The sequence below is a fragment of the Pan paniscus genome, chromosome 19 (assembly GCF_029289425.2).
Source record: "Pan paniscus chromosome 19, NHGRI_mPanPan1-v2.0_pri, whole genome shotgun sequence".
NCBI lineage: Eukaryota > Metazoa > Chordata > Mammalia > Primates > Hominidae > Pan > Pan paniscus.
In genome coordinates this window covers 96,005,433-96,033,096 of record NC_073268.2, presented here as the reverse complement: position 1 = coordinate 96,033,096, position 27,664 = coordinate 96,005,433, and the positions used below count along the sequence as shown (strand labels likewise).

Below are 27,664 nucleotides of genomic sequence, written 5' to 3'. Positions count from 1 at the left end.
TGTAATTTTTTGTTTCTTTTTTTTTTTTGAGACAGAGTCCCGCTCTGTCGCCCGGGCTGGAGTGCAGTGGCGTGATCTTGGCTCACTGCAAGCTCCGCCTCCGGGGTTCATGCCATTCTCCTGCCTCAGCCTCCTGAGTAGCTGGGACTACAGGCGCCCGCCGCCACGCCTGGCTAATTTTTTTGTATTTTTAGTAGAAACGGGGTTTCACCATGTTAGACAGGATGGTCTTGATCTCCTGACCTTGTGATCCACCCGCCTTGGCCTTCCAAAGTGCTGGGATTACAGGCATGAGCCACTGTGCCCAGACTTCGTTTTAATTTTTTTTATAAAGACGGGGTCTCACTGTGTTACCCAGGCTGGTTTTGAACTCCTGGGCTCAAGTGACCTACCCATCTCAGCCTCCCAAAGTGCTGGGATTACAGGCATGAGCCACCGCGCCCAGCCACTTCTATTTTATTATTATTGTTGTTCATCTCTTACTGTGCCTAATTTGTAGATTAAACTTTATCATAGGTGTGTATGTATAGGAAAAACATCGTATTTATAGGTTTTGGCACTATCCAAGGTTTCAGGCACCAACTGGGGTATTGGGTTGTATTTCCCTTGGATAAGGGGGTACCACTATAACATAAAATTTACCATTTTAATCATTTTTGTTTTTTGAGACGAAGTCTCGCTCTGTTGCCCAGGCTGGAATGTAGCAGGACGATCTCGGCTCACTGCAACCTCTGCCTCCCAGGTTCAAGTGATTCTCCCGCTTCAGCCTCCTGAGCAGCTGGGATTACAGGTAGGCACCACCATGCCTGGCTAATTTTTTGTATTTTAGTAGAGACGGGGTTTCACCATGTTGCCCAGGCTGGTCCCGAACTCCTAAGCTCAGGCGATCCACCCCCCTTCGGCCTTCCAAAGTGCTAGAATTACAGGTGTGAGCCACTGCACCCAGCCTTAATCATTTGTAAGTGCACAGTTGAGTAGCAGTGGGTATATTCACATTGTTATGCAGCCATCACCATACTCTCCACCTCCAGAACTTTTTCATCTTCCCAACCAAAACTCTGTTCCCGTTAAACAACTCCTCATCTCCTCTCCCCCAAGCCCCTGGCAGCCTCTATTCTACTTTCTGTCTCTGAGATTGACTGCTCTGGGGACCTGATAGGAGTGGAATCATGCAGGGTTTGACCTTCTGTGTCTGGCGTCTTTCACTTAGCGTAATGTCAGGTGTCATTCATGCTGTAGCCTGTGTCAGAATCTCCTTCCTTTTTAGCAGGGCACGGTGGCTCACACCTGCAATCCCAGCACTTTTTTTTTGGGAGGCCAAGGCGGGTGGACCACGAGGTCAGGAGTTCGAGACCAGCGTGGCCAACATGGTGAAACCCCGCCTCTACTAAAAATACAAAAATTAGCCAGGTGTGGTAGTACACGCCTGTGATCCCAGCTACTCAGGAGGCTGAAGCAGAAGAATCGCTTGAACCCGGGAGGCGGAGGTTGCAGTGAGCCAAGATTGAGCCACTGCGCTCCAGCCTGGGTGACAAAGCAAGACTCCCTCTCAGGGGGGGTAAAAAAAAGAATTTCCTTCCTTTTTATAGCTAAATAACCTGCCATTGCATGCAGGGACAACATTTTCTTTCTCCATTCACCCATCGATGGACACTGGGCTGCTTCAGCCTCTGGCCATCATGAATGATGCTGCTGTGAACACGGGGTACACATACCTGTTCGAGTCCCTGCTTTCAGTTCTTTTGAGCGACCCTTTTTAAAAATCAACGCCAGGGCCGTTTTCAGAGCACTCCAACCTGTCTTCCACGGACCTTCCTTGTCCCTGCACCCACTCAGGCTCTTTCTTCCCCACAAAAACCCCCACAGCCAGCCCCCATGCCACCTGCTCCGAGAGGAAGCCTTCCAGAGCCCCCATCCCCACCCCGTGGGATGCTCCTGTCTGACACCTCCCAGCAGCTCACAGTCCAAGTGGTGTCCAAATTATCCACATCCTCAGCTCACCTCCTATGAGGTCCGTGTCTCCTGGTGGGTCGGGCACCAGCTTCCTGAGGTCTTCCTTGAGAGAAGTTGACTGTTGTAGAGAAGAGTGATTGACTCTACTTTTATGAGTCAAGTTGAAGAATACATTAAAGACTCTTCTTTTCTAATTGCCCCTGAGCCATTATTCCAAAATGGTGTCTACCAGCAACATGGGAAGATACCTTCAAGTGTGTGTAAACCTGCAGAACGAACTTTGGAAGAAGAGTCACTCAACTGCTGACCAGGATGACCTGGGGGACAGGGCTTCCAGACCAGGATGACCTGGGGGACAGGCTTCCAATGCCGATTCTGCACACTTCAGTCTTTTTAAAAATTTTAACCACAACGTGAATTTATTTACCACTTGCAAATGTTAAGCAACTTAAAAAATACTGGGAGTGTGGGCCTGGCATGATGCCTCACACCTGTAATGCCAGCACTTTGGGAGGCCGAAGTGGGTGGATCACCTGAGGCCAGGAGTTTGAGACCAGCCTGGTCAACATGGTGAAACCCCGTCTCTACTAAAAATACACAAATTAGCCGGGCTTGGTGGTGCACGCCTGTAATCCCAGCTACTCAGGAGGCTGAGGCAGGAGAATGCCTTGAACCCGAGAGGTGGAGGTTGCAGTGAGCCGAGATAGCGCCACTGCACTCCAGCGTGGGCAATAGAGACAGACTCCATCTCAAAAAAAATAAAAAATAAAAATACAGGGAGTGTATATGAATGTAAAATTATTTACAATATGAGATCACTTCCATTCCCACACTGGGAGGAACGTAAAACTCAACAATGCAAGAGCAAACTGCATCTCTGTTTCCAGAGGGTGGCGCTGTTTTTGCACTGGGCTGAATCTCCGTTTCCAGGGTGGCGCTGTTTTTGCACTGGGACTCGTACAAGGACTGGTGCTTTCTCTGATGTGCTTAGCTTATTTCAGGCATGCATTTCCCCTGGGCTCTCTCCTAGCTCTTCACCTTTCTGCAGGCTTCACTGAGGACCCCCAGGTCCACCTCTCTAGAGTGGCCGTGCCCAGCCCCTCCACCTCCCACCCTGTGCTCATTCCCTTAGAGCACCCCATGACCCGTTTACCGTTTGCTGCCTGTTTCCCACCACAATGAAGCTCTACACAGGTGGCGACCTTGTCTCGTTGTCTGCAGGTTGAGGGGGTGGGGGACACCCAGAACTTTTTATTGCAGAACAAATATTTTCTGAGGCCATGCTTTGTACAAGACCCTTTGGTGGGAGATGTACAAGATAAATCAGACGGGAGAGAGCGGGTGCATAGTGACCTTTTATTCACATAGCATAAAAGTCACACTTTTAAAGTGTACAATGCAGTGGCAGTTAGTACATTCATGAAGCTGTGTAATCACAACCTGATTCCAGAACATTTTCATCCCCCCAAAAAGAAACATCATACTCTAGCAGTCACAGCCCAGCCCTTCCTTCCTCAGCCCTGGCAGCCACTAACCTGCTGTCTGTCTCTATGGATTTACCTATTCTGGATATTTCATATAAATGAAATCATAGAACACGTGGCCTTTTGTGACTGGCTTCTTTCGCTTAGCATCGTGTTTTCAGGATTCATCCCTGTTGTAACAGGCCGGTACTTCATTCCTATTTATAGCTGAACAGTATTCCATTGTATGGATGCCACGATTTGCTTATCTGGTCATCAGTTGATGGGCATTTTTCTCTTTTTGGATATGATGAATAATGCTACTATGAACATGTGTGTACATGTTTTTATATAGACATCTATTTTCTTTTCTTTTCTTTTTTTTGAGATGGAGTCTTGCTCTGTTGCCTAGGCTGCAGTGCAATGGCGTGATCTCGGCTCACTGCAACCTCCGCCTCTCGGGTTCAAGCGATTCTCCTGCCTTGGCCTCCCAAGTAGCTGGGATTACAGGCATGCACCACCACACCTGGCTAATTTTTGTATTTTTAGTAGAGATGGGGTTTCACCATATTGGGCAGGCTGGTCTCGAACTCCTGACCTCAAGTGATCCACCTGCCTCGGCCTCCCAAAGTGCTGGGATTACAGGCATGAGCCACCGTGCCCGGCCCTATTTTCTATTATCTAGGATATCTACCTATGAGTGGAATTACTTGGTCAAATGTTAACACTGTGTTTAATTTTTGAGGACCTACCAAACTGTTTTCCACAATTGGCTGCTCCATTTTGTATTCCCATCACCATGGAATGAGGGTTCCAATTTCTCTAGGACCTCCTCACCAACACTTATTATTTCCCATTTTTTTATTATAGCCATCCCAGTGGGTGTGGAGTGGTATCTCAATGTTGTTTTTGACTTGTATTTCTTTTTGTTTGTTTGTTTTGAGATGGAGTCTCACTCTGTTGCCCAGGCAGGAGTGCAGTGGTGCAGTGTTGGCTCACTGCAACCTCCACTTCCTAGGTTCAAGCGATTCTCCTGCCTCAGCCTCCCGAGTAGCTGGGATTATAGGTGTGCACCACCACACCCGGCTAATTTTTGTATTTTCAGAGAGATGGGGTTTCACCATGTTGGCCAGGCTGGTCTCAAACTCCTGACCTCAGGTGACCTGCCCACCTTGGCCTCCCAAAGTACTGGGATTACAGGCGTGAGCCACCACGCTCGGCCTTGATTTGCATTTCTCCAGGGAATAATGATGTGGAGAATTTTTCATGTGCTTATTGGCCATTTATATCCTCACTGGAGATGTGTCTATTTAAATTATTTGCCCATTTTTAAATTGAGCATTTGTCTTTTTATTCTTACATCTTAAGTGTTTTTAAAAAATATTTGGGTACTAGTCCCTTGTCAGATATATGATTTGCAACTATTTTCCTCCCATTCTATGAGTTGTATTTTCACTTTTTTTTTTTTTTTTTTTTTTTTGAGATGGCGTCTGGCTCTGTGGAGTGCAGTGGTGCGATCTCAGCTCACTGCAAGCTCTGCCTCCCAGGTTCCTGCCATTCTCCTGCCTCAGCCTCCCGAGTAGCTGGGACTACAGGTGTCCGCCACCACGCCCGGCTAATTTTTTGTATTTTTAGTAGAGACGGGGTTTCACCATGTTAGCCAGGATGGTCTTGATCTCCTGACCTTGTGATCCACCTGCCTCGGCCTCCCAAAGTGCTGGGATTACAGGCGTGAGCCACCGTGCCTGGCCTCACTCTCTTGATAGTGTTCTTTGAGTTTTAAATTTTTATGAAATCAGATTTATCTATTTTTTTCTTTGGTTGATTGTCTTTTTGGTGTCATATCAAAGTATCTATGTTTTCTTCTAAGAGATTTATAGTTCTAGCTCTTACACTCAAGTCTTTGATCCATTTTAAGTTAATTGTTGTAGACAGTGTGAGGTTATGGTCTGACTTCATTCTTTGTATATGGCTATCCAGTTGTCTATGTGCCATTTGCTGAAAAGACTATTCTTTCACCCGGTTGGGTGCAGCGGCTCATGCCTCTAATCCCAGCATGCCTATAATCCCTTTGGGAGGCTGAAGCAGGCAGATCACTTGAGCTCAGGAGTTCGAGACCAGCCTGGCCAACATGGTGAAATCCTGTCTCTACCAAAAAATACAAAAATTAACCGGGTGTGGTGGCGCACGCCTGTAATCCCAGCTACCCAGGTGGCTGAGGCATGAGAATCCCTTGAACTCAGGAGGCGGAGGTTGCAGTGAGCCGAGATCTCGCCACTGCACTGTAGCCTGAGTGACAGAGTGAGACCCTGTCTCAAAAAAATTTTTTAAAGATTATTCTTTTATCAATTGAATTGTTTTACCAAGCTTGTTGGAAACAATTGACCATAAACGTGTGGATTTATTTCTGGACTCTCAATTCTATTCCATTGATCAATATGTCTATCCTTATGCCATTATCACACCATATTGATTACCGTAGCTTTGTAGTTAAGTTTTGAAATTAGGAAGTGTGAGTCCTAATTTTTCAATGTTGTTTTGGCTATTCTGGGTCCTCTGTATTTCCATATGAATTTTAGGGTCAACCTGTCAATATCTGCAAAAAAGGTAGCTGGGATTTTGATAGGAATTGTGTTGAATCTGTGTATCAATTTGGAGAGTATTGCCATCATAACAATATTAAGTCTTCCAATCCATGAACGTGGGATGCCTTTCTGATTATTTAGGTCTTTAATTTGTTTCAACTTTTATAGTCTTAAGTACACAAGTCTTGTACTTGTGTGTGTACGTGTATTGTGAAGAGAATTGTTTTATTAATTTTATTTTTGTGTCGTTCATTGCCAGTGTATAGAAATACAATTAATTTTTAGACATTGATCTTATATAATGCAACCTTACTGACTTCATTTATTGGTTTCAGTGGGTTTTCTGTGTGTGTATGTGTGTAGATTCCTAATGATATTCTATATGCTAGATCATGTCATCTGTTAATAGAGATAGTTTTACTCCTTTTTTTCCAATCTTCTTCCTTTTCCTTTTTAAAATTTTATTTCTTTTAAAGATTTTATTTTTAAAATCTTTTTGCCTTTTATTTCTTTATCTTGCCTAATTTCCCAGGTAGACCTTCCAGCACAATGTTGACTAGAAGTGGTGAGAGTGAATATCTTTGTCTTGTCCCAGTTATATGGGGGAAAACTTTTAGTCTTTCACACTTAAATTTGTGGGGTTTTTTTATAGTTCTTGGTTTTTCATAGATAACATTTATTAGATTGAGGAAGTTCCTTTCCGTTTTTGGTTTAGTGAATGTTTTTATTTTGAAATGCTGTTGGATTTGTCAAATGTTTTTCTGCATCTGTTGAGATGATCTTGTGTTTCCTGTCTTTTCTTTTACTAATCTAGTGTCTTACATCCATCTATTTTCATATGTTGAACCAGTCATGCATTCCTGAGATAAACCGCACTTGGTCATGGTGTACAACTCTTCTTACATGTTGTTGGGTTCAGCTTGCTAGTATTTTGTTGAAGATTTTTGGGTCTATTCAAATGGATCTAAAGTTTTATATTCTTGTAATGTCTTCATCTGGTTTTTGTATCAACAAATGACTTTTGTACAAAGTCAAAAGCAAAACACATGAAAAAAAGACTGATAAGTTTCTAAGGATTTTCCAAGGGATAAAGGGAAATTAGCATATGTTGGACCTGCTGTATGTTTCAGACACTTTGCTTAGTGGCTTCCCTGGGGATTGAAGGGAAGCAACCTGGAGGAAGTAGTGTTTGAGCGGGGCCTTGGAGAGTGGGAAGAATTAGAAGAGAGAGAGAGGCAGAGCAGGCCGACCAGAGAGAGGGACCCACATAAGCAAATCCTGGGGAGAGGAGGTCCTGGGGTATGGAAAGGAAGTGAGCTGTCATGTTTGCCTGTGATCTAGTGGGGGCATGGTAAGGGGTATACTGGATTGAAGAGTGTTCCCTCAAATTCATGTCCACCTGGAACCTCAGATTGCAATCTTACTTGGAAATAGGGTCTTTGCAATTAGTTAAGATGAGGCCATTCTGGATTAGGGTGGTCTCTAATCCAGTGAGTGGTGTCCTTCTAAGAAGAGAAAACAGAGACACAGTAGACCCATATACAGAGGGAAGAAGGCCACGTGATGATGGAGCAGAGACTGGAGTGATACAGCTGCAAGCCACGGAAGGCCACAGATTGCCAGGAACTGCCCGAAGCTGGGGAGACTCAAAGGAGGAGTCTCCTAGACTTTCAGAGGGAGTGTGGCCTGCTGGCACCTTGGCTTCAGGCTTCTGGCATCCAGAAGTGTGAGAGAGCACATTCGTGTTGCTTTAAGCCATGCCGCTGTGGTGTTTCCTGCAGCAGCCCTAGGAAACTCATGCAAGGGAAAACAAGGAAAGAGGCGACCAGGCCAATGTGTGGGGCGGGCTCAGTGCCCATCTATGGATGGGAGCTTGACTGGCAGACAAAGCTGACTGTTGATAGTTTCTGAGCCAGGAGCAGGGGTGAAGGGGAGAAGTGGACACAGTTTCAGGGGCATTCTTTCATAGATGTTGTTTTTAGAGTGTTGTCTTCTTTTCCAGTTGTTGTGACTGCTGTCTCTGGAAGGCATATGCCAAAAGAGTCAGGAACGTGAGCTTCCCATAGGTCACGCCTAGCTGTCCATTCTGCCCTGCTGTGGGCCATTCTGAAACCCGGGGACATGATTCCTGGCCTCGGTCTCCTTAGCTATAAAATGGAGTGCTGTCTCACCCACAAGGTTTATGTAAGGAAGTCTTCAAAGCAATTAGGAGAGCTCCTGGCACACAGGAAGCTCCAATAAATGGTAGCCATGACGATAATTGGTTATTTTGCCTCATCTTTTTCTTTTCTAAATTATTATTTTTTTGTTTTATAATATTAAAAGAAACACAGGCTTCTTTTTTTAAAAATTAGTACAGGCCAGGCGCGGTGGCTCACACCTGTAATCCCAGCACTTTGGGAGGCCGAGGCAGGCGGATCATTTGAGGTCAGGAGTTCAAGACCAGCCTGGCCAACATGGTGAAACCCTGTCTCTACTAAAAATTCAAAAAAATTAGCCAGGCGTGGTGGCACATGTCTGTAATCCCAGCTACTTGGGAGGCTGAGGCAGGAGAATCGCTTGAACCTGGGAGGCGGAGGCTGCAGTGAGCCACCAAGATCACGCCACTGTACTCTAGCCTGGGCGACAGAGCAAGACTCCGCCTCAAAAAAAAAATTAATACAGAAAATTAGCTTATTATTTCTGATTATCAGAATGATACATTATGCCTTTTAGAAAATTCTTTTAATGCGATGAAAGTATATTATAGACATGCCATCTAGATATGATCACATTATAGTTTTAGTATTATTTTCTACTTCTACACTTGCATAGGTATAAAATACCTGTCAATATATATTATATATAAAGCAGTATTGGTAGTATATTTTTATATAGTTTTGCAACCTACTTTCCTCATTCAGCATAATAGTGTGAGGATTTCTCTGGTCATCACATACTTTTATTAAATATTTTATAAGTGCTTAATGGTGTTGTATCATATGAATGTGCCGCAATATATTCAAATATTCTCCTATGGTTGAAAATTTAGCAATAGTACTGAGAGTTGAATATTGGTGGTTTTTTTTACAAGTTTATTGAAGTATAATTGTACAATCAACTGCACGTGTTTAAAATGCACAATTTGATCAGTTTGGACATAATATACACTCATGGAGCCGTCATCACAATCAAGATAATGAACAGATCCATCACCCCCAGAAGTTTCTTCGTGTCCCCCAATGTCTTATCTGCAATTTGGCAATGATTTCTTGGCTATGACACCAATAGCACAGGCAATAAAAAAAATAAACTGGACCTCATGAAAAATTTAAAAATGTGCGCATCAAAATATACTATCAGCAGAGTATAAAGATCACTCACAGAATGCGGGAAAATATTTGCAGATCATGTACGTTTAATAAGGAATAATTGTCCAGGATTTATAGAGAACTCCTAAAACTCAACAACAAAAAAAAACAACTGGCCGGATATGGTGGCTCACGCCTGTAACCCAGCACTTTGGGAGGCTGAGGCAGGCGAAATCACCTGAGGTCAGGAGTTCGAGATCAGCCTGGCCAACATGGTGAAAGCCCGTCTCTACCAAAAATACAAAAATTAGCTGGGCGTGGTGGTGCATGTCTGTAATCCCAGCTACTTGGGAGGCTGAGGCAGGAGAATAGCTTGAACCTGGAAAGCAGAGGTTGCTGTGAGCCGAGATCATGCCACTGTACTCCAGCCTGGATGACAGAGCAAGACTTTGTCTCCAAAACAAACAAACAAACAAACACACAAAAAACAACCAAACAAACAAAAACAAACCCCAAACAACCCAATTCAAAAATGGTCAAAGGATTTGAAAAGACGTGTCTCCAAAGAAGAGACACGAATGCCCGATAAGCACATGAAGGTACTCAATATCATTAATCATCGGGGAAATGCAAAATCAAAACTCCAATGAAATATGACCTCCCACCCATAAGGATGGCTACTATCAAAAAATAAAAACTAACAAGTGTCGGTGAGGATGTGGAGAGACTGAAATCCCTATGCATTGCTGGCGGGAATGTAAGGCGGTACAGCTGCTGTGGAAAACAGTATGGCAGTTCCTCAAAAAATTAAAAATAGAATGACCATATCATCCAGCAATTCCATTTCTGGGTATATACCCAAAAGAATTGAAAGCAGGGACACAGAGATATCTGGACATCATGGCTTCACAGCATTATTCACATAAGAACATAGAGCAACCCGTCAATTGGTGGATGAAAAGATAAACAAAACGCGGTCCATCCGTACAATGGAATATTATTCAGCCATAAAAGGGAAGGCAATTCTGACCCACGCTACGGCATGGATGAACCTGGAGGACATTGTGCTAAGTGACATAAGCCAGTCCCCAAAAGACAATACTGTATAATTTCACTGAGATTAGGTGCTAAGAGTAGTCAGATTCATTGAGACAGACAGTTGATGTTGCTTGGAGTGTGAGGGCGGAATGGGAAGTTATCGGGCTTTTTTTTTTTCTTTTTTTTTTGAGATGGAGTCCCACTCTGTCACCCAGGCGGCAGTGCAGTGGCACAATCTCGGCTCACAGCAACCTCCAACTCCTGGGTTCAAGCACTTCTCCTGCCTCAGTCTCCCCCAAGTAGCTGGGATTATAGGCGCCCACCACCACACCTGGCTAATTTTTTTTTTTTTTTTTTTTGAGATGGAGTTTTGCTCTTGTTGCCCAGGCTGGAGTGCAATGGCGTGATCTCGGCTCACTGCAACCTCTGCCTCCCGCGTTCAAGCGATTCTCCTGTCTCAGCCTCCCATGTAGCTGGGATTACAGGTGCCCACCAGCACACCTGGCTAATTTTTTTTTTTTTTTTGAAATGGAGTTTTGCTCTTGTTGCCCAGGCTGGAGTGCAGTGGCGTGATCTCGGCTCACTGCAACCTCTGCCTCCTGGATTCAAGCGATTCTCCTGTCTCAGCTGGGATTACAGGCTCATGCCACCACACCTGGCTAATTTCTGTATTTTTAGTAGAGATGGGGTTTCATCATATTGGTCAGGCTGGTCTCGAACTCCTGACCTCAGGTGATCCGCCCACCTCGGCCTCCCAAAGTGCTGGGGTTACAGGCATGAGCCACCATGAATTTTTGTATTTTTAGTAGAGATGGGATTTCATCATGTTGGTCAGGCTGGTCACAAACTCCTGACCTTAAGTGACCTGCCCACCTCAGCCTCCCAAAGTGCTGGAATTACAGGCATGAGCCACCGCGCCTGGCCTGGAAGCTATTGTTTAATAGGTATAGAGCTTTAGTTTTACAAGATGAAAAGAGTTCTGGAAATGGAAGGTGGTGATCATTGTACAATATTAGAAATATATTTAATACCTGAACTGTACATTTAAAAATGGTTGAGATGGGGCCGGGTGTGCTGGGTCACGCCTGTAATCCCAGCACTTTGGGAGGCGAGGTGGGCGGATCACCTGAGGTCAGGAGTTCAAGGCCAGCCTGGCCAACATAGTGAAACCCCATCTCTACTAAAAATACAAAAATTAGCCAGGCGTGGTGGCGGGTACCTGTGATCCCAGATACTTGGGAGGCTGAGGCAGGAGAATTGCTTGAGTCCGGGAGGTGGAGGTTGCAGGGAGCCAAGATCTTGTCACTGCACTCTAGCCTGGCCAACAGAGTGAGAGGACTCTGTCTCAAAAAAAAAAAAAAAAAAAAAAGGTTGAGATGGTAAATTTGATTATAAGTATTTTTTAACACAATAAAATAATTGGAAAAAGGAAAAAAGTTGCATCTGCTTTGCATCACTCTAGATTTGTTTGCCTTTTCTAGAATTTTATGTAAATGGGATCACGCAGTATGTGCTTGTTTTTTGTCCTGCTTCTTTCAATCAGCATAATAATTTTGTCATGCATCCATGCTACTGCGTGTTACAGCTGAGTAGTATGCCATGGTATGTACAGACCACGATTCATTACTGCATTGGCTGTTGATAAACCCTGGGTTGTTTTCAGTTCTTAGCTATTTTATTTCATTATTTTTATTTTAATTTTTTTGAGATGGAGTTTTGCTCTTCTTGCCTAGACTGGAGCGCAGTCTCGTGATCTTGGCTCACTGCAACCTCTGCCTCCAGGGTTCAAGCAAGTCTCCTGCCTGAGCCTCCCGAGTAGCTGGGATTATAGGCGCCCGCCACCATGTCTGGCTAATTTTTTGTATTTTTGGTAGATACAGTGTTTCGCCATGTTGGTCACACTGGTCTCAAACTCCTGACCTCAGGTGATCCACCAGCCTCGGCCTCCCAAAGTGCTGGGATTACAGGCGTGAGCCACTGTGCCCAGCCAGTTCTTAGCTATTTTAGATAAAGCTGTTACACACATTTATGTGCAAGTCTTTGCATGTGGACATATGTTTTTATTTCTCTTGGTAAATACTTGGGAATGGAATAACTGGAAACAGGCATGTGTTTAATTTTTAAGAAATTGCTGAACTGCTTTCCTAAAGTGGTTGTGCCTTGTTGCATTCCCACCAGCAGTCCGTGAGAGTTCCAGTTCCTCCATGTCCTCAGCAACACTTGCTATGATCAGTCTTGTCCACTGTAGCCATTCTAATAGGTGAGTAGGAGTATCTCATTGTGGTTTTAATTTGCATTTTCCTGACTACAAAGGATGCTGAGTATCTTCTCATGTAGCCTTTTGTGTCTGGCTTCTTTCACTTAACATAATACAACTGAGATGCCTCCATATCGTCATGCGTATCAGCAGTTTGCTCCTTTTTATTGCTGAGGCGTATGTATTCCCTTGTTCAGATGTAATTGTTTGTTTAGCCATTCACCAGCTGAAAGACATTTGTGTCATTTCTTGTTTTCTGCAATGATGAATAAAACTGCTATAAACATTCACACACAGATTTCGTGTGAACATTTTCCATGTATTTTGGGTAAACACCTGGGGGGCATTGCTGAGTCATATGGTAGGGGTGTGTGTGACTTTATAAGACACTGCCAAACAGTTTTCCAGAGTGGTTCTGTCATTTGACTTCCCGTCACATTGTAGGAGAGTTCTGTTGCTCGCCTCCTGGCCAGCACTCACAGTGTCAGTTTCATTCCTTCTTTTTTTTTTTTTTTTTGGCTTTTTGTTTTTTGGGTTTTTTTGAGACAGAGTCTCACTCTGTCGCTCGGGCTGAAGTGCAGTGGCATGATGTTGGCTCACTGCAACCTCGCCTCCGGGGTTCAAGCGATTCTCCTGCCTCAGCCTCTGGAGTAGCTGGGATTACAGGGGTGCACTGCGATGCCTACTAATTTTTTGTATTTTTAGCAGAAACGGGATTTCGCCATGTTGCCCAGGCTAGTCTTGAACTCCTGAGCTCAGGTGACCCACCCGCCTCAGCTTCCCAAAATGCTGGGATTACAAGCTTGAACTGCCTTGCTCGTGGCCTCATTCATTTGTTTTTTAGTCATTCCAGTAGATGTGTAGTGGATCACATCATGTTCCTTTAGATTGCATTGAGGTTTCTTTCTATTTGCATTTCTCTAATAATGAATGCTGTTGAGCATCTTTTCATAGGCTTCTTGGCCATCTGAATATCCTCTTTGGTGAAATGTTTTTTCAAATCTTTTGCCCATGTTTGGATTGTGTTTTCTTATTACTGTTTTGAGGACCTTTTCTATATTCTGTATAGAATGATGATTTAAAGCATATTACTGATTCATATGATAAGCCCTTTATCATATAAGCATTTGGCAAATATCTTTTTCCCAGTCTGTGGCTTATCTTTTCATTTTCTTAACAATATCTCTTAAAGAGTAGAAGGTTTTCATTTTAATGAAGATTAATTATTTTTTTTTTCACTTATGGTCATATGTTGGTGTCTGGTGTAAGAAACCTTTGTGTAACAATAGTATTTCATTTTAACAGTTTCTTGTACATACTCTGGATACAAGTTTTTTGTTGACTATATGTTTTGTGAATATTTTCTCCCAGTCTGTGACTTGCATTTTTGTTTCCTTTAATGGAGTATTTTGATGAAAAAAAGTCTTTAATTTTCCAATTTATTATTTCTTTTACAGTTTGTATTTTTTGTGTTCTATCTAAGAAACCTGGGCCTATTCTAAGGTTACACAGGTTTTCTCTTATGGATTCTTCTGGAAGTTTCCTAGTTAAGGTTTCACATCTAGGTCCGTGATCCGTTTTGAGTTAATCTGGGGGAGTGATGGGGAGAAAAGAGTTGATGTTAATTTTTTTCATGCAGATATCCTGTTGATCCGGTAACGTTTATTGAAAAGCCATCCTTTCTCCACTGAATTGTCTTTGCACTTTTATAAATAATCAATTGATATTTTTGGACTCTGTTATGTTCCATTGATTATTTGCCTATTTCACCATAGTTATCTTTTCACCAATACCAAACTTTCTTGATGATAGCTATGTGGGTCTCAAAGTCAGATGCATCCTCCAACTTTGTTCTTCTTTTTTGTAGTCGCTCTGGTTATACTAGCTCCAAATTTTAGGGTCAACTTATCAATTTTCACTAAAAATTCCTGTTGGAATTTTGATCGGGCTTGTGTTGAATCTGTAGATCAGTTTGGCAAGATTGTCATCTTAACCAAGTTGATGGTTTTATTCCATGGACATGGTGCATTTCTGCATTTCTTAAGATCCTATTTGACTTATCTCAGCAATTTTTGTGTTTTTCAGTATGACGTTCTTGAATGTCTTTTGTCAGGCTTATTCCGAAGTATTTTATGTGGGGATTTTTTTGCTACTATAAATTTAATGTTTTATTTATTTCATGTTCCAATTGCGCATTGTTACTGTTTAAGAATACAATTAATTTTTCTCTATTAACCTTTTATCCTGCAGTTTTATGAAATCCAGTTATTAGTTCTAAAGATTGTTTTATAAATTCCATGAGGTTTTTCAGATGAACAGTTGTATCAACTGAAAATAGGGGCAGTTCTGTTCCTTCTTTTCCAGTCTTTATGCCTTTTATTTCCTTTTCTTGCCTGATGCAGAGGCCAGGGCCTCTGTGAGAGCATGGACTAGAAGTGGTGGGAGCAGAGGCATTCTTACCTTGTTCCTGCTCTTGGGGAAAAACAATTCCATCTTTTACCATTCAGTATGACGCTAACGGTGGAATATCTGTGGGTGCCTTTATCAGCTTGAGGAGCTTCTCTTCCATTCCTAGTTTGTAGACAGGTTTGTCATAAATGAGCATTGGATTTTTGTCGAATGCTTTTCTGCATCTATGCATGTATGCCTTTATTGTGGGCACCTCTGGCTATGTCCTTAGGATTCATTCCTAGGAATGGAAGTGAAAAGTCAAAATGTATAAACATTTTTAAGCCTTTGGCATCTTGTTTCCAAATTGCCATTCAGAAATATTTGGTCAGGGCCGGGCGCGGTGGCTCACGCCTGTGATCCCAGCACTTTGGGAGACTGAGGCAGGCGGATCACGAGGTCAGGAGTTCCAGACGAGACTGGCCAACATGGCGAAACCCCATCTCTACTAAAAATACAAAAATTAGCCAGGCATGGTGGCAGGCGCCTATAATCCCAGCTACTCGGGAGGCTGAGGCAGGAGAATCGCTTGAACCCGGGAGGCAGAGGTTGCAGTGAGCCGAGATCTTGCCATTGCATTTCAGCCTGGGCAACAAGAGCAAAAAACTCCATCTCAAAAAAAAAAAAAAATTGGTTAGTTTATATTCTTTCTCCCCCTGAGCTGAATGAGAATGTCTGTTTCCCCAAATCCTTTACCACACTAGATTTTATAATTTGTTAATTGATGCCAATTTCATAAACCATCCCCCCACCATGTTATCCCGTTTCTATTTCCGTTTATTTCATTACCCTTGGCCTGGAAATTTTATTCATTATTTGTATTTATTCTCTACTAAATTTTTTATTTTCCTTTTGCCAGTTTTCTGTTGGGCATTTATATTTTTCTTTCTAATTTACATACTTTTTTACATACTAAAGATGTTAATCTTTATCATATATATGTCCCAGTTTCTTTGGCTATTCATTTGTTTTGTTGGTTTTTTTTTTAATAGATTTTATTTTTTGGAGCTGTTTTAGTTTCACAGCAAAACTGAGTGAAGGGTACAGAGAATTCTCATCCACCCCCTCCCCCACCACATGCACAGCCTCCCCACCAGAGTGGGACACGTGTTACAACTCACGAGCCCACACGTCATTGTCACCCAGAGTCCATAGTTTGTCGGCATTCACACTCGGTCTTGTACATCCTATGGGTCTGGACAAATGTATAAAGACACATGTCACCGTGACCACTCTGGTGTCATGTCGGTGTGTCACTGCCCTAAAAGTTCCCCGTGCTTCACCTTCCTACCTCCCCGCCAGCTCCTGGCAACCACTGGTCTTGTCACTGTCTCCATGGTTTTGCCTTTTCCAGAGTGTCCTAGAATTGGAATCCCACAGGGTGCAGCCTTGTCACAGTGGGTCCCTTCACTTAGTAAACCCCTTCGTAAGACGCACTGAAGGTCCCTCCGTGTTGTTCCACAGCTCGACAGCTCATTTCTTTTTAATGATGAGTAATATATTCCCTTGTCTGGCTGCACCACAGTTATTTAAACTTATTTATCCATTCACTACCAAAGGACATCTTGGTGGCTTCCAGGTTTTGGCAATTATGGGGGACCACCAAAGGGTGTCATTCTTTCCAGCCTCCTCTCCCATCACAGCCTCCTCTCCCAACCCAGCACACCGAGCACCCCCTGCTCACTCCTCCGATACCTACACATCCCTCCCAGCATACTGTGTCCCACCCACCCTACAGGGCAGGGCAAGGTTTCCAGAAACCAGACAGAACACAGAGACTCGCTTTGGCAGTCACAGGTGGAAGGCCTCCTCCCTGCTGCTGTGGCCACAGAAAACTGGTCCCCTGGAGGGCCAGCGCCAGTTTCTACCTAGGCAAGAGTCCTGGACCCAGGAGCCACCGCACACCTCCCCCAGTAACGTGCCTCCAGGCAGAAGTTGGCTTAAACCCTCTCACAACCCCTTAGGGGCAAATTATTTGCATTAATTAATGGATTGATTCATTATTTCAGGACACTGTGCTTGGGACTTACAGCTGGGTTCTCATCGACTTTTTTCAGCAAACTTAAAAGGCTCAGGATGAAGAAAAGCAAGAGGAAATTTAGCAGTTTAGGTATTTTAAATAATGCTAAAATCTGGCCCTGGTAACCTTGAGAACCACAGCTCAATATGTTTGAAGGTTTCTTCCTCCCCTTCAAGCTTTTTCTGAGAGCTGGCTTGTCCTGCGTGTGTCAGTGATCCGTTGCTGTGAAACAAACCGCCCTCAAACTCAGCAACTTAAAGCGACCACCGGGCCCGGCGTGGTGGCTCACGCCTGTAGTCCCAGCACTTTGGGAGGCCAAGGCAGACAGATCGCTTGAGCTCAGGAGTTTGAGACCAGCCTGGGCAACATGGCAAAACCCCATTTCTATAAAAAATACAAAAATTAGCCAAATGTGGTGGTGAGTGCCTGTAGTCCCAGCTACTTGGGAGACTGAGGCTGGAGGATCGCTTGAGCCCCGGAGGCTGAGGCTACAGTGAGTTGTGTTTGCACCACCGCACTTCAGCCAGGGGGATAGAGGGAGACCTTGTCTTTAAAAAACAAACAAACAAACAAAAAACCGCTTCTTTGCCCACAGACCTTTGGTTTGGGCTGGGCTGGGACAGGCTGTTCTGCTGGGCTCCCTGGAGTTCACTCAGGTCGCTGCAGCCACCAGGAGGCTTGGGTGGGCGGAGGGTCTGGAACGGCCTCCATTGACAGGTGTCGGGGCTCTGGTGCTGACTGCCAGTTGCATGTCTCTCTCATGAGCTCTCGTCTGTCTGTCTCGCCTGCGCTGTGCCAAGAGGAAGTGTGAGGGGCTGCCTAGGCCCCAGAACTCACCTAACACCATGTTTGCCACATTCTATTGGTCAAAAAAGGCCCACCTAGATTCAGGGGTGGAGAGACAGGTGCTATCCTTGATAAGATGAGCCGTGAAGAATTTGAGGCCATTTTAAATCTCTATCTCTGTATCTGACGTGGCATAGTTTACTGTGGTGGAGGGAGAACCCAGTGTTTGTGTTTGTTTTCCAGTGATAGTGCTGACTGTTTTTCATTACTGCTTTTACATTTGGGTGATCTTCAGAAAATGATAGAAATGAAGAACTGCTACATTTCTTAAAGTTTAGCGTCTTCTAGTTTTATGTGTGAGATCTTTCTAATGTAATAGCATCTTGGGAGTTATCGCCTGCAAAACCCATCCTTTTCGTTCCAATGCATCACATAATTTTATGAACAAGCTAAATTATTTGCAGCATATATGAATATTCTTAAAACTAAATTGCTTTACGTGTGTAGAAAGATAAGCAAAAATAAAACACTGTACATATTTCGTTTTCCCTGTAGTTTATTTTCTTTAAACATTTTTTTCTGTGACTTCAAAATTCCCAGACACTTTACATTTTCACTTCAGGCATGAGTATTAAATGTCGGTGTGTTCTGCGCCAAGCCAGGGCTGGGAGCTGAAGATGAAGAGACACGATGCAACCCCCACCCCACAGCAGCCGGCCTCGAGGGGCACCAGACCCCGTCCTCCATGACCACACAGGGCCTGGGGTACCTGCCAGACGTACCCCAATGAAAGCGAACTGAGGTCTCCATCACCTTCACTCTAGTTTGAGCTTATGGAACCCCAGCTGTAGGTCCCAAGCACAGTATCTTGAATTAATGAATCAATCCATTAATTAATGCAAATAATGTGCCCCTAAGGGGTTGCGAGAGGGTTTAAGCCAACTCCTGCCTGGAGGCACGTTGCTGGGGGAGGTGTGTGGTGGCCCCTGTGTCCTGGACTCTTGCCTGGTTTGAAATCGGCTCCGGCCCTCCAGGGGACCAGTCTTCTGTGGCCACAGCAGCAGGGAGGGGGCCCTCCACCCGTGACTGCCAAAGCGAGTCTCTGTGTTCTGTCTGGTTTCTGGAAACCTTGGCCTGCCCTGTAGGGTGAGTGGGCCACAGTGTGCTGGGAGGGACAAGCAGGTTTGGGGGATTCTGCTGTTGGGTGTGGTAAGAAGGCTGGGGGAGGAGGCGGGAAAGGATACCACCCTCTGATGGCCCCACTGGGTGGGCCGGGCCAGCAGGCAGCACACGGGGCAGCAGCTCTCACAGTCACAGCAGCCCCGCGGTTCAATGAGCAGATGACAGAAGGGGGCACCCATGGGTGCGGTGGGGCCTCAGACTCGAGACCTGCCCTGTGTTGTGAGCAACGATTCCGAAGCACAGCTCCCGCAGGGTCCACTTGGGAAGATGTCAGGAGCCCTTGGTCTTCTGGGCCCGTCCGCGGCGCAGCCACGGCAGTTCAGGTGATGGCCCCACATGCCCATCTCTGATCTAGTTTTACCTGACTCAGTTTCCTTGAGAGCCCAGGGGCCCCAGCAGTGGGAGGACCTGTTCGGCTGACTTCCTTAGGCAGGTGGGGAAGAAAGGCCACCTGCCACTCACCAGGCCCAGGGCTGTGCCTGACGCAGTAGAGGGCTCTAGAAAGGCCAGTCAGGTTTCTCTGTGTGAAGTTCCCAGTGGGGAGGGATTGTGCTGGAACCCTCCAAAGGAGCTTTATTTACTTAGACCTGGTGCTTCTTGGAGGAGGAAGTGCCTCTGGATTGATTGCCTCTAACACTTTATGTTCTGAGCTCAAACGGGAAGGCAGGTGCGGTGAATGCGGCTGAGTCTCTGTGGGGTGCTGCAGTTGGGGTCCAGAGCTGAGTCTTGCCTGTACTCCGGTTTTATTTTAGCAGACATTTGCTAGACATTAAATCTCAAGAGAGTGTCAGGCGCGATGGCTCACGCCTGTTGTAATCCCAACACTTTTGGAGGCTGAGGCGGGTGGATCACCTGAGGTCAGGAGGTCAAGACTAGCCTGGTCAACATGGTGAAACCTCGTCTCTACTAAATATATAGAATTAGCTGGTCATGGTGGTGGACGTCTGTAATCTCAGCTACTCAGGAGGCTGAGGCAGGAGAATCGCTTGAACCCGGAAGGCAGAAGTGGCAGTGAGCCGAGATCACACACTGCACTCCAGCCTGGGTGACAGAGTGAGACTCCGTCTCAAAAAAAGAAAAAAAAAAGAAAAAAGAAAAAATCTCAAGAGACAGGATTTAACCTGTGAGGTGGCTGAATCCATATAATAAGATATTTTGCAATTTGGAATGTAACAAACTCATAAAAAATAACAGAATAAATGGGGTTGTACTGCTGAACTGCAGACAGCTGCACAGTATGCTGGTGAGAACATGGGCCACAAAGCTTGGGTTCTAATCTCAGCTCTACCACTTGCCAGCTGTGTGACCTTGGGCAAATTACTTAACCTCTCTGGGCCCCAGTTGCCTCTTCTTTACAATGGGGTAATACCACTATTCATTTCAGAGGATTTTTGTGAAGATTAATTGCAATAAAAGCACCTGAGAAGCATTAGCTCAGGGCCAGGCCCATAGTCAGTGTTTTAATAAATGCTGATGATGTTATTAATAGTACTGAGAACCCAAATGTTTCCTAACCAAAAGCATAAACTGAACCAGTACTTTTCAGGAATACAGTGAGCTGGTTTAAACCACGCGGAAGCCCCATGCTATCTAAAATCATCACAAAACAGCTACTTTTAGTAAAGCCCAGCCCCATGCTGTAGGGAAACCCAGCCTTGTTATTCTCCTCCCTTCTTTATCCATGGGAAAACGAAGGCTGAGAGAGGCTTGGTGGCTTGGCCAAGGTCACACAGCGAGGAACCCCAGTCAGTGTGACCTTGGCTGTCAGGACGATGACGACTTACTGCCTCTATTGAAGTGGAATGGAATTTGATCATGAAAATGCTTTCCCATCCAAGTGGAAGTAGAACTGTGCAGTGGGGTTCATACATTCATTTATTCACAGGTGTTTACAGCGCATATTCAGCCGTGCCTGTATGTGTGTTTAAGCTTGGTGCGTAGGTTTAAATGACTCCCCCATGACCCCCGTCCCCCTCTGGGTAGTGTGGGCAGGGAGAAGTGTGGCGATCATCACATGACCTGTTCCACCAGCCCCCCGTCCAGCTCCGACGCCAGCCTGCGGTTCCCGGACAGCAACGGCCTCCTGCAGACCCCACGCTGGGACGAGCCGCAGCGGGTGTGCGCCCTGGAGCAGATTTGCGGCGTGTTCCGCGTGGACCTGGGCCACATGCGCTCCCTCCGCCTTTTCTTCAGGTAGGAAGCATCTCTGGGCGCTTCCTGGGAGTTGGCCTGTGTGTGTTTTCCCTGGCAGCCTGGGCTTTGCAGCCGGTGCAGTGCACGGCTTGGGGACACAGGGCCCTGGATGGAGTCTTCCCAAGCATCTGCTTTCCTCCCTCGCTGATCTTGTGGGCAGTGGTTCCCCACTGCAGCTCCCTGACAGTTCTCAGGCTGGGTGAGCTACCGAACTCACTCCCCTACCTTCAGCGTGATGGTAGCCAGCGGTTGCTTGCAACTCTGGCTTGGGAGAAGAAACCAAACCAGGGCAGAGGGTAGCAGCTGCCGGTGGCTCTGATCGCCGGGAGATGCTCTGGAGCTCGGCCACCTGTGCGGGACGGACCACAGCTTTCCAGATGGAGGCTCCCTTCCTTTCGTGATGGGTGGGCGATGCCTAGTTTCCTGCAGTCATTCCCCACATCAGATCCTCCTCCTTATAGTCAGGGCTGCCCAGCCGCAGACATCACCAATGAGAGGCCCGGGCTTAGAAGAAGCCGGCGTGTCCAGAAGCTGGGGGGGTTCCCAGACCCAGAGCCACATTCCAGCCTTTCATCTAAGGGCAGCCGGGGTTGGGCTGACAGCACTGACGGATGTTTAGTGAGTTTCCCTGGAGGGTTCTCCCAGAGTTCCACCCACACGCAACGAAGGAGGTCTGTTCCCAGGAGGTTCTCTTAGCACATGGCCCGCCAGGGCTCAGAACTGGATTCCAGGGCACTCAGCGTTGGGACCCAGGTCTCCCGGACTGCAGGGACCATGCAGCCGGGCAGGGGGTGGTGGGGAGAAGGCCACTCTGGCAGGTCTCCAGAGAGGAGCTCCAGGGCTCCCCAGGAAGGAGCAGTTTTGCCATCTTCGGCAAAGGGGGTGATGGTTTTTGTTCGGTGTAGTTCTGTCCCCTCCCGCTAGCAGCCAACTCCACTGGGACTCACTGTTTCCTGCTTCTGAGGTTGGCGACAGTGGCCTCTGATTATACTTGGAAATAAAACCCCCGTGTTTACATATTCATTGGGCTTCCCTCTCCCCCTTCCAATGGCCCTTCAGCGACGAGGCCTGCACCAGCGGCCAGCTGGTTGTTGCCAGCCGAGAGAGCCAGTACAAGGTTTTCCACTTCCACCACGGCGGCCTGGACAAGCTGTCTGACGTGTTCCAGCAGTGGAAATACTGCACCGAGATGCAGCTCAAAGACCAGGTAGCCCAGCAGACCGCCCCAGAATGCCCAGCGGTTGACACTCCGCACCCCCCACAGGCCCCATCTCCCTCCTGGGTCCTGTGTCTGGGGTCCCCGGGCCCGGGGGCTTACGGGGTGTGACCCACGGTAGTTTTTGGCCATCAGAGCAGCAACTTTGGGTTTGAAACCTTTGGCCAGGGCTTTTGGTAAAGTCAGTGCCCTGCACTTGAAAAATCATGTTTTGACAAGACTTCCTGCCATATTTTGCTCAATCTACGTACAAATGTAATAAGAGCTCTTTAATTATCTGTTTAAGATACTGTATGTGCTTATTAGAAATGGGGCTGACTTTAAAATTCCCTTCCTTCCCACAGAGCCTCCTGCTGGCTTCCCTTATTACAGTAGCATGGCTTTTTTTCCCCCTACATTGAACAACCTTTGATTTTTGAATTAAATGTCAGCTGCAGTTTTGCCCTGGATTCGTGACTGCTCGCGGAGACAATCTGACAGGCTGGCTCCCTGCTCGCAGAACAGCGATCCCTTTGTATGTGGCCAATCACATGTAATTCATTGCAGGCCCTCCCGGCAGAGGGAAGTTAGGCCGAACGAGGCATTAATTCCGTTTTTGCGGCTGGGGTTGGAGAGAGTGGGGGGCGGCGGCACAGTGGGCCGGGGAGGAGAGAGCCGCAGAGGGAAACCGATTTTAAGATGAAGGTATTTTCATTTTAATTGCGCCTAATTACACTCGCCATTTAGGGGTTTGTATGCAGGGGACGGCCCTTGCCCTCCTTTCAGAAGAGAGAGAGGCTTTTAATCCTGGGAAAAGCACTGCTGGCCTCTGAAGCCGCGCGGCTGAGATCCTGACCTTTGCCCAGTTTTCCTCCCGTCCAGCAGGTCGCCCCCGATAAGACATGCATGCAGTTCTCCATCCGCCGCCCCAAGCTGCCGTCCTCCGAGACGCACCCCGAGGAGAGCATGTACAAGAGGCTCGGCGTCTCCGCCTGGCTCAACCACCTGAATGAGCTGGGCCAGGTGGAGGAGGAGTACAAGCTGCGGAAGGTGAGGTCCGGGCCCGCCCAGCCGGCCCCGCGGAGAGCCGGCCGGGAACCGGGAACGAGCGAGAGGGAAGGAGGAGGGCCAGGGCCTGGCCGCCCGCCCGCACCCACGGGCCACCTCCTCGTGAGGGCCCCGTTTTCTTGTGTGAGGCTCTCTGTGAACACACCGATAAAGCAATCAAAGCTGCTGCGTTGAAAAAAAAAAAAAAAAAAAACCTCCCTCGAGGGTTTGGGGGGATACCGTGTCAGCCTGCATAGAAGGGTTTGCAGTGAAATGCAGCATTTCCAAAACCAGGGATTAGGCCATGACGTGAGAACGACACGTTAATCTGAGCGCCACCCCAGGGGGGGCATTGACATTGAAATGAGCCGGGTTTGTGTCCTGTATGGGAATTGAAGGCCACTGCTTTCCCCTTGTAAATATGTGCAAATTGCAGAGATCTGAATCAAGGCGCACCAAAAACCACCAAAACACACATCTCTGGGGATTTGGGGGTTCTTTGAGCTGCCCTATTTTATCCCCTCCCCAACTTTTGCCGCTTCCTCCAGGCCATTTTCTTTGGCGGTATTGATGTGTCAATCCGCGGGGAGGTCTGGCCCTTCCTGCTGCGCTATTACAGCCACGAGTCCACGTCGGAGGAGCGGGAGGCGCTGAGGCTGCAGAAGCGAAAGGAGTACTCTGAGATCCAGCAGAAAAGGTAACCGCCAGGGCCAGCCCGGCCCACCCCGCCGAGCCGCGGAGGAAAATGTCATTTGAAAAGGCAATTTGAGGTGCAATTCAGCATTGATAATATGTTTCGTGACCCATAGTTTCTTTCAAAAATGGGTCTCCCAGGAACGTGAGTGATAGGGTGGGATAAGTGCAGTCATTAAACCAAGCACTCGGGCCTCGGAACTGCGGGGCTCGTTAGCTCACATGTCAAGGTTTTAGAATTCTCGTTCAACAGACTTAACTAGGCGCTGACGTCCCACAGCTGAAGGCTGGGGCTGGGAGCAGGGCCTGGAGGGGTGAAGGCATCCGGAGACTGTGTCCCACTTGGGCTCTGCTAACCCGGGACTGGGCTCAGCTCTCTCTCCAGGAGGCTGGGACTGGGTGAAGCCCCTGGGCTGTGCTCAGCTCCCCTCCAGAACGCTGGGCCAGGGCCAAGGCCTCATTACCCACTGGGCTGCAACTTGCTGTCCTCCCTGGGACGCTGGAGCCTGTGAGGCTGAGTTAATATCAAGGAGAGCCTTGGATACACGCCACCCATCCGCCACATCCGGGGAGGGTCTGCAGCTGGCAGCAGCCGCCCAGCTCCCATCCAGGGAACGGGGGTTGGGAGGAAGGGTGGCTTCCTGCAGTGTGTGCGCCACACGATGCCTCTGGGTGCCACCCGCTGACCCCGGCTGGGTGCTCGGCTCCACACAGGCTCTCCATGACTCCCGAGGAGCACAGAGCTTTCTGGCGCAATGTGCAGTTTACTGTGGACAAAGACGTGGTCCGGACGGATCGGAACAACCAGTTCTTCCGGGGGGAAGACAATCCCAATGTGGAGAGCATGAGGTACTCCCTCCCCAGCCAGCTCCTTTCCCATCTGCAAGTCTGCAAGCCTCACCTGACCGCTCTGGGAAGTGGATGAGCCCCCAGCGAGTTTCTGCAGGGGCTCTCTTCCAGGTTCATACATCAAAGCCCCAGAAGTGAAGGATACGCTACTCATGAGCTACGTCAGTTGGCATCTCAGAGCCATGGCATCCCAGGGAAGCCACCCAGGTCCCTGCCCACAGAGCCCCTCTATCCCCTGGGCACCACCAAGCCTGTCCTTGCTTGGCTCACACTAACCATGGACCAGCTTCTCCATGCACCCCCTCCATCTCCCCGTGGGTGGTCCCGTAGTCATACAGCCACACAGAGCCAGAGGCTGGCATCTGTGACATTCTGCTACAGCCTAGCAAATAATTGCACAAAATTAGCAGCCCACAGAAATGTCCCTGCCAGCCCACCCCTTGTCACAGGCAGTCCACCCTTCAGAAAATCAGAGCCATGTACCCCCTTAACCCCTGCTCTCAAGATTCTGGGCCTAGATAGCAGCTAATAGCAGGCCATTACTTTTTTTTTTTTTTTTTTTTTTTTGAGACGGAGTCTCGCTCTGTCATCCAGACTGGAGTGTAGTGGTGTGATCTCGGCTCACTGCAACTTCCGCTTTCCGGGTTCAAGCGATTCTCCAGTCTCAGCCTCCCAAGTAGCTGAGATTACAGGCTTGCACCCCACCATGCCCGGCTAAGTTTTGTATTTTTAGTAGAGACAGGGTTTCACCATGTTGGCCAGGCTAGTGTCGAACTCCTGACCTCAGGTGATCTGCCCACCTCAGCCTCCCAAAGTGCTGGGATTGTAGGCGTGGGCCACCGCGCCCGGCCAGGCCATTACCTTTTGCAAAGCAAGGGTCTGTGTGTCTGGAAGCTAAGCTTGGGCTCTGAGATGGTGGCACAGCTGCCTTCCATTGAGGTGAAGGCAAGCGAGGGAAGGCAGGGTCCACGGCCCAGGGTTCTGCAGGCTGGGCAGTGTGCCGCGGTGAGGGTCATCCCCACCCACTGCTGTCTCCACCGCCTCCCAGGAGGATCCTGCTGAACTACGCCGTGTACAACCCTGCCGTCGGCTATTCCCAAGGGATGTCGGACCTGGTGGCGCCCATCTTGGCCGAGGTCCTGGATGAGTCAGACACCTTCTGGTGCTTTGTGGGTTTGATGCAGAACACGATCTTCGTCAGCTCCCCCCGGGACGAGGACATGGAGAAACAACTGGTGAGGCTCAGGGGGATGGGTGCATCCAAGGGCATGTGAGGGCCCGTGTTGCCTCTCCCCTTGTAGCCGGGGTTGCCGTGGTGATGCGTGGCTTGGCTGCTGTAGGTCAGTGGGCAGTGGAAACGCCAGGATAGGACTTGCCCGTGGGATATGGGCAGCTTAGCCTATCTCGGCCTCCGGGGATGGCCCTCTGACTCCCTGCAGGTCCAGAGGCCGCGTTGTGTGGGCCGCTCTGGTGGCCTTCCACCCCTGCACGTGACAACCTGGCCCAAGCTCCCTGGCTGGCAAGGAAGAGGTGGCACCATCACACCCAGCCCCCTCTGAGCCTTAGAAAATGGGTCCTCAGGTGTGTCTAAGCTGCTCCCTGCAGGAGTCAACACAGCCAGGGCTTCTGAGTGCAGACAGGAAGAGGAGGGGCTCCTGAAACCCCCTGAGGTCTCCGGGGCAGTCCTCACACCCCACCCCTCCCCTGGGGTGCCCTGCTGACACCTCTCCCGTCAAGGCCTCCTCAACAGGACCAGCCCTGTGTAGACCAGGAAGCACTGAATGTCCGTGGTGGGGCTGAGCCCAGCTAGGTAAGGCAGCGCCGGAGGGCCAGTGTGTGGGACCCAACCAGGGCTGAGCCAGGGCACCTGCTCACTGTTCTCAGCACACATCACCCATGTCAACCAAGTGCCTGCCGGGTGCAGTCACCAGACATTCACCCTCCCGGCTGGGCCAGGAGGCTGACATTGTGAGCAGAGGACGCTGGGTGTCGGGGAGCACTGTGGGAGGTGCCCGTGATAAGGACAAGAGGGCTCCTGCACCGGGGACAGCTCCAGGGTGTGTGGGGTCTGGCCCTGAATGTCGCTAAGGCTGGGCTGAGCGGAGCAGTCCCAGTGGTGGGACTGAGTGACCTGGTCTTCCTGGACCAGACCCGTCACAAGTAGTGAGGGTGGAGCTGATGGAGGGCCTTGAAGGCCAGGGCCACAGAGTGAGTCTCATAGAACAGGGGTCCCCACTGCGCGGCCACGGAGCGTGTCTCATAGAACAGGGGTCCCCACTGCGCGGCCACGGAGCGTGTCTCATAGAACGGGGGTCCCCACCCCCAGGCCACAGAGCATGTCTCAGAATGGGGTCCCCCCCAGGACACAGAGTGTGACTTGTAGAACGGGGTTCCCCAGCCCCAGGCCACAGAGTGTGTCTCATAGAACGGGGGTCCCCACCCCCAGGACACAGAGCGTGTCTCAGAATGGGGTCCCCCCCCAGGACACAGAGTGTGACTTGTAGAACGGGGTTCCCCAGCCCCAGGCCACAGAGTGTGTCTCATAGAACAGGGGTCCCCACCCCCAGGACACAGAGCGTGTCTCAGAATGGGGTCCCCACCCCAGGACACAGAGTGTGACTCGTAGAATGGGGTCCCCACCCCAGGACACAGAGTGTGACTTGTA

General features: G+C 48.0%; 1 protein-coding gene across 11 annotated transcripts in view; it reads left to right on the top strand.

The window, feature by feature from the left end:
• TBC1D16 (TBC1 domain family member 16) overlaps window positions 1-27,664 on the top strand; it is a 100,938-nt gene that overhangs the window by 62,276 nt on the left and 10,998 nt on the right. For 4 of the 11 annotated variants that reach the window (XM_063599442.1, XM_034943035.3, XM_034943038.3 and 1 more), the window contains exons 4-9: window positions 21,054-21,215; window positions 22,275-22,422; window positions 23,293-23,460; window positions 24,006-24,154; window positions 24,865-24,999; window positions 26,048-26,234. In XM_063599442.1, coding sequence (XP_063455512.1) covers window positions 21,054-21,215; window positions 22,275-22,422; window positions 23,293-23,460; window positions 24,006-24,154; window positions 24,865-24,999; window positions 26,048-26,234 — 949 coding nt within the window. Of the gene's footprint in view, window positions 1-21,053; window positions 21,216-22,274; window positions 22,423-22,950; window positions 23,116-23,292; window positions 23,461-24,005; window positions 24,155-24,864; window positions 25,000-26,047; window positions 26,235-27,664 lie in introns of those variants that run through there. The other 7 variants (XM_063599443.1, XM_034943039.3, XM_055102210.2 and 4 more) reach the window with 5 other exon arrangements.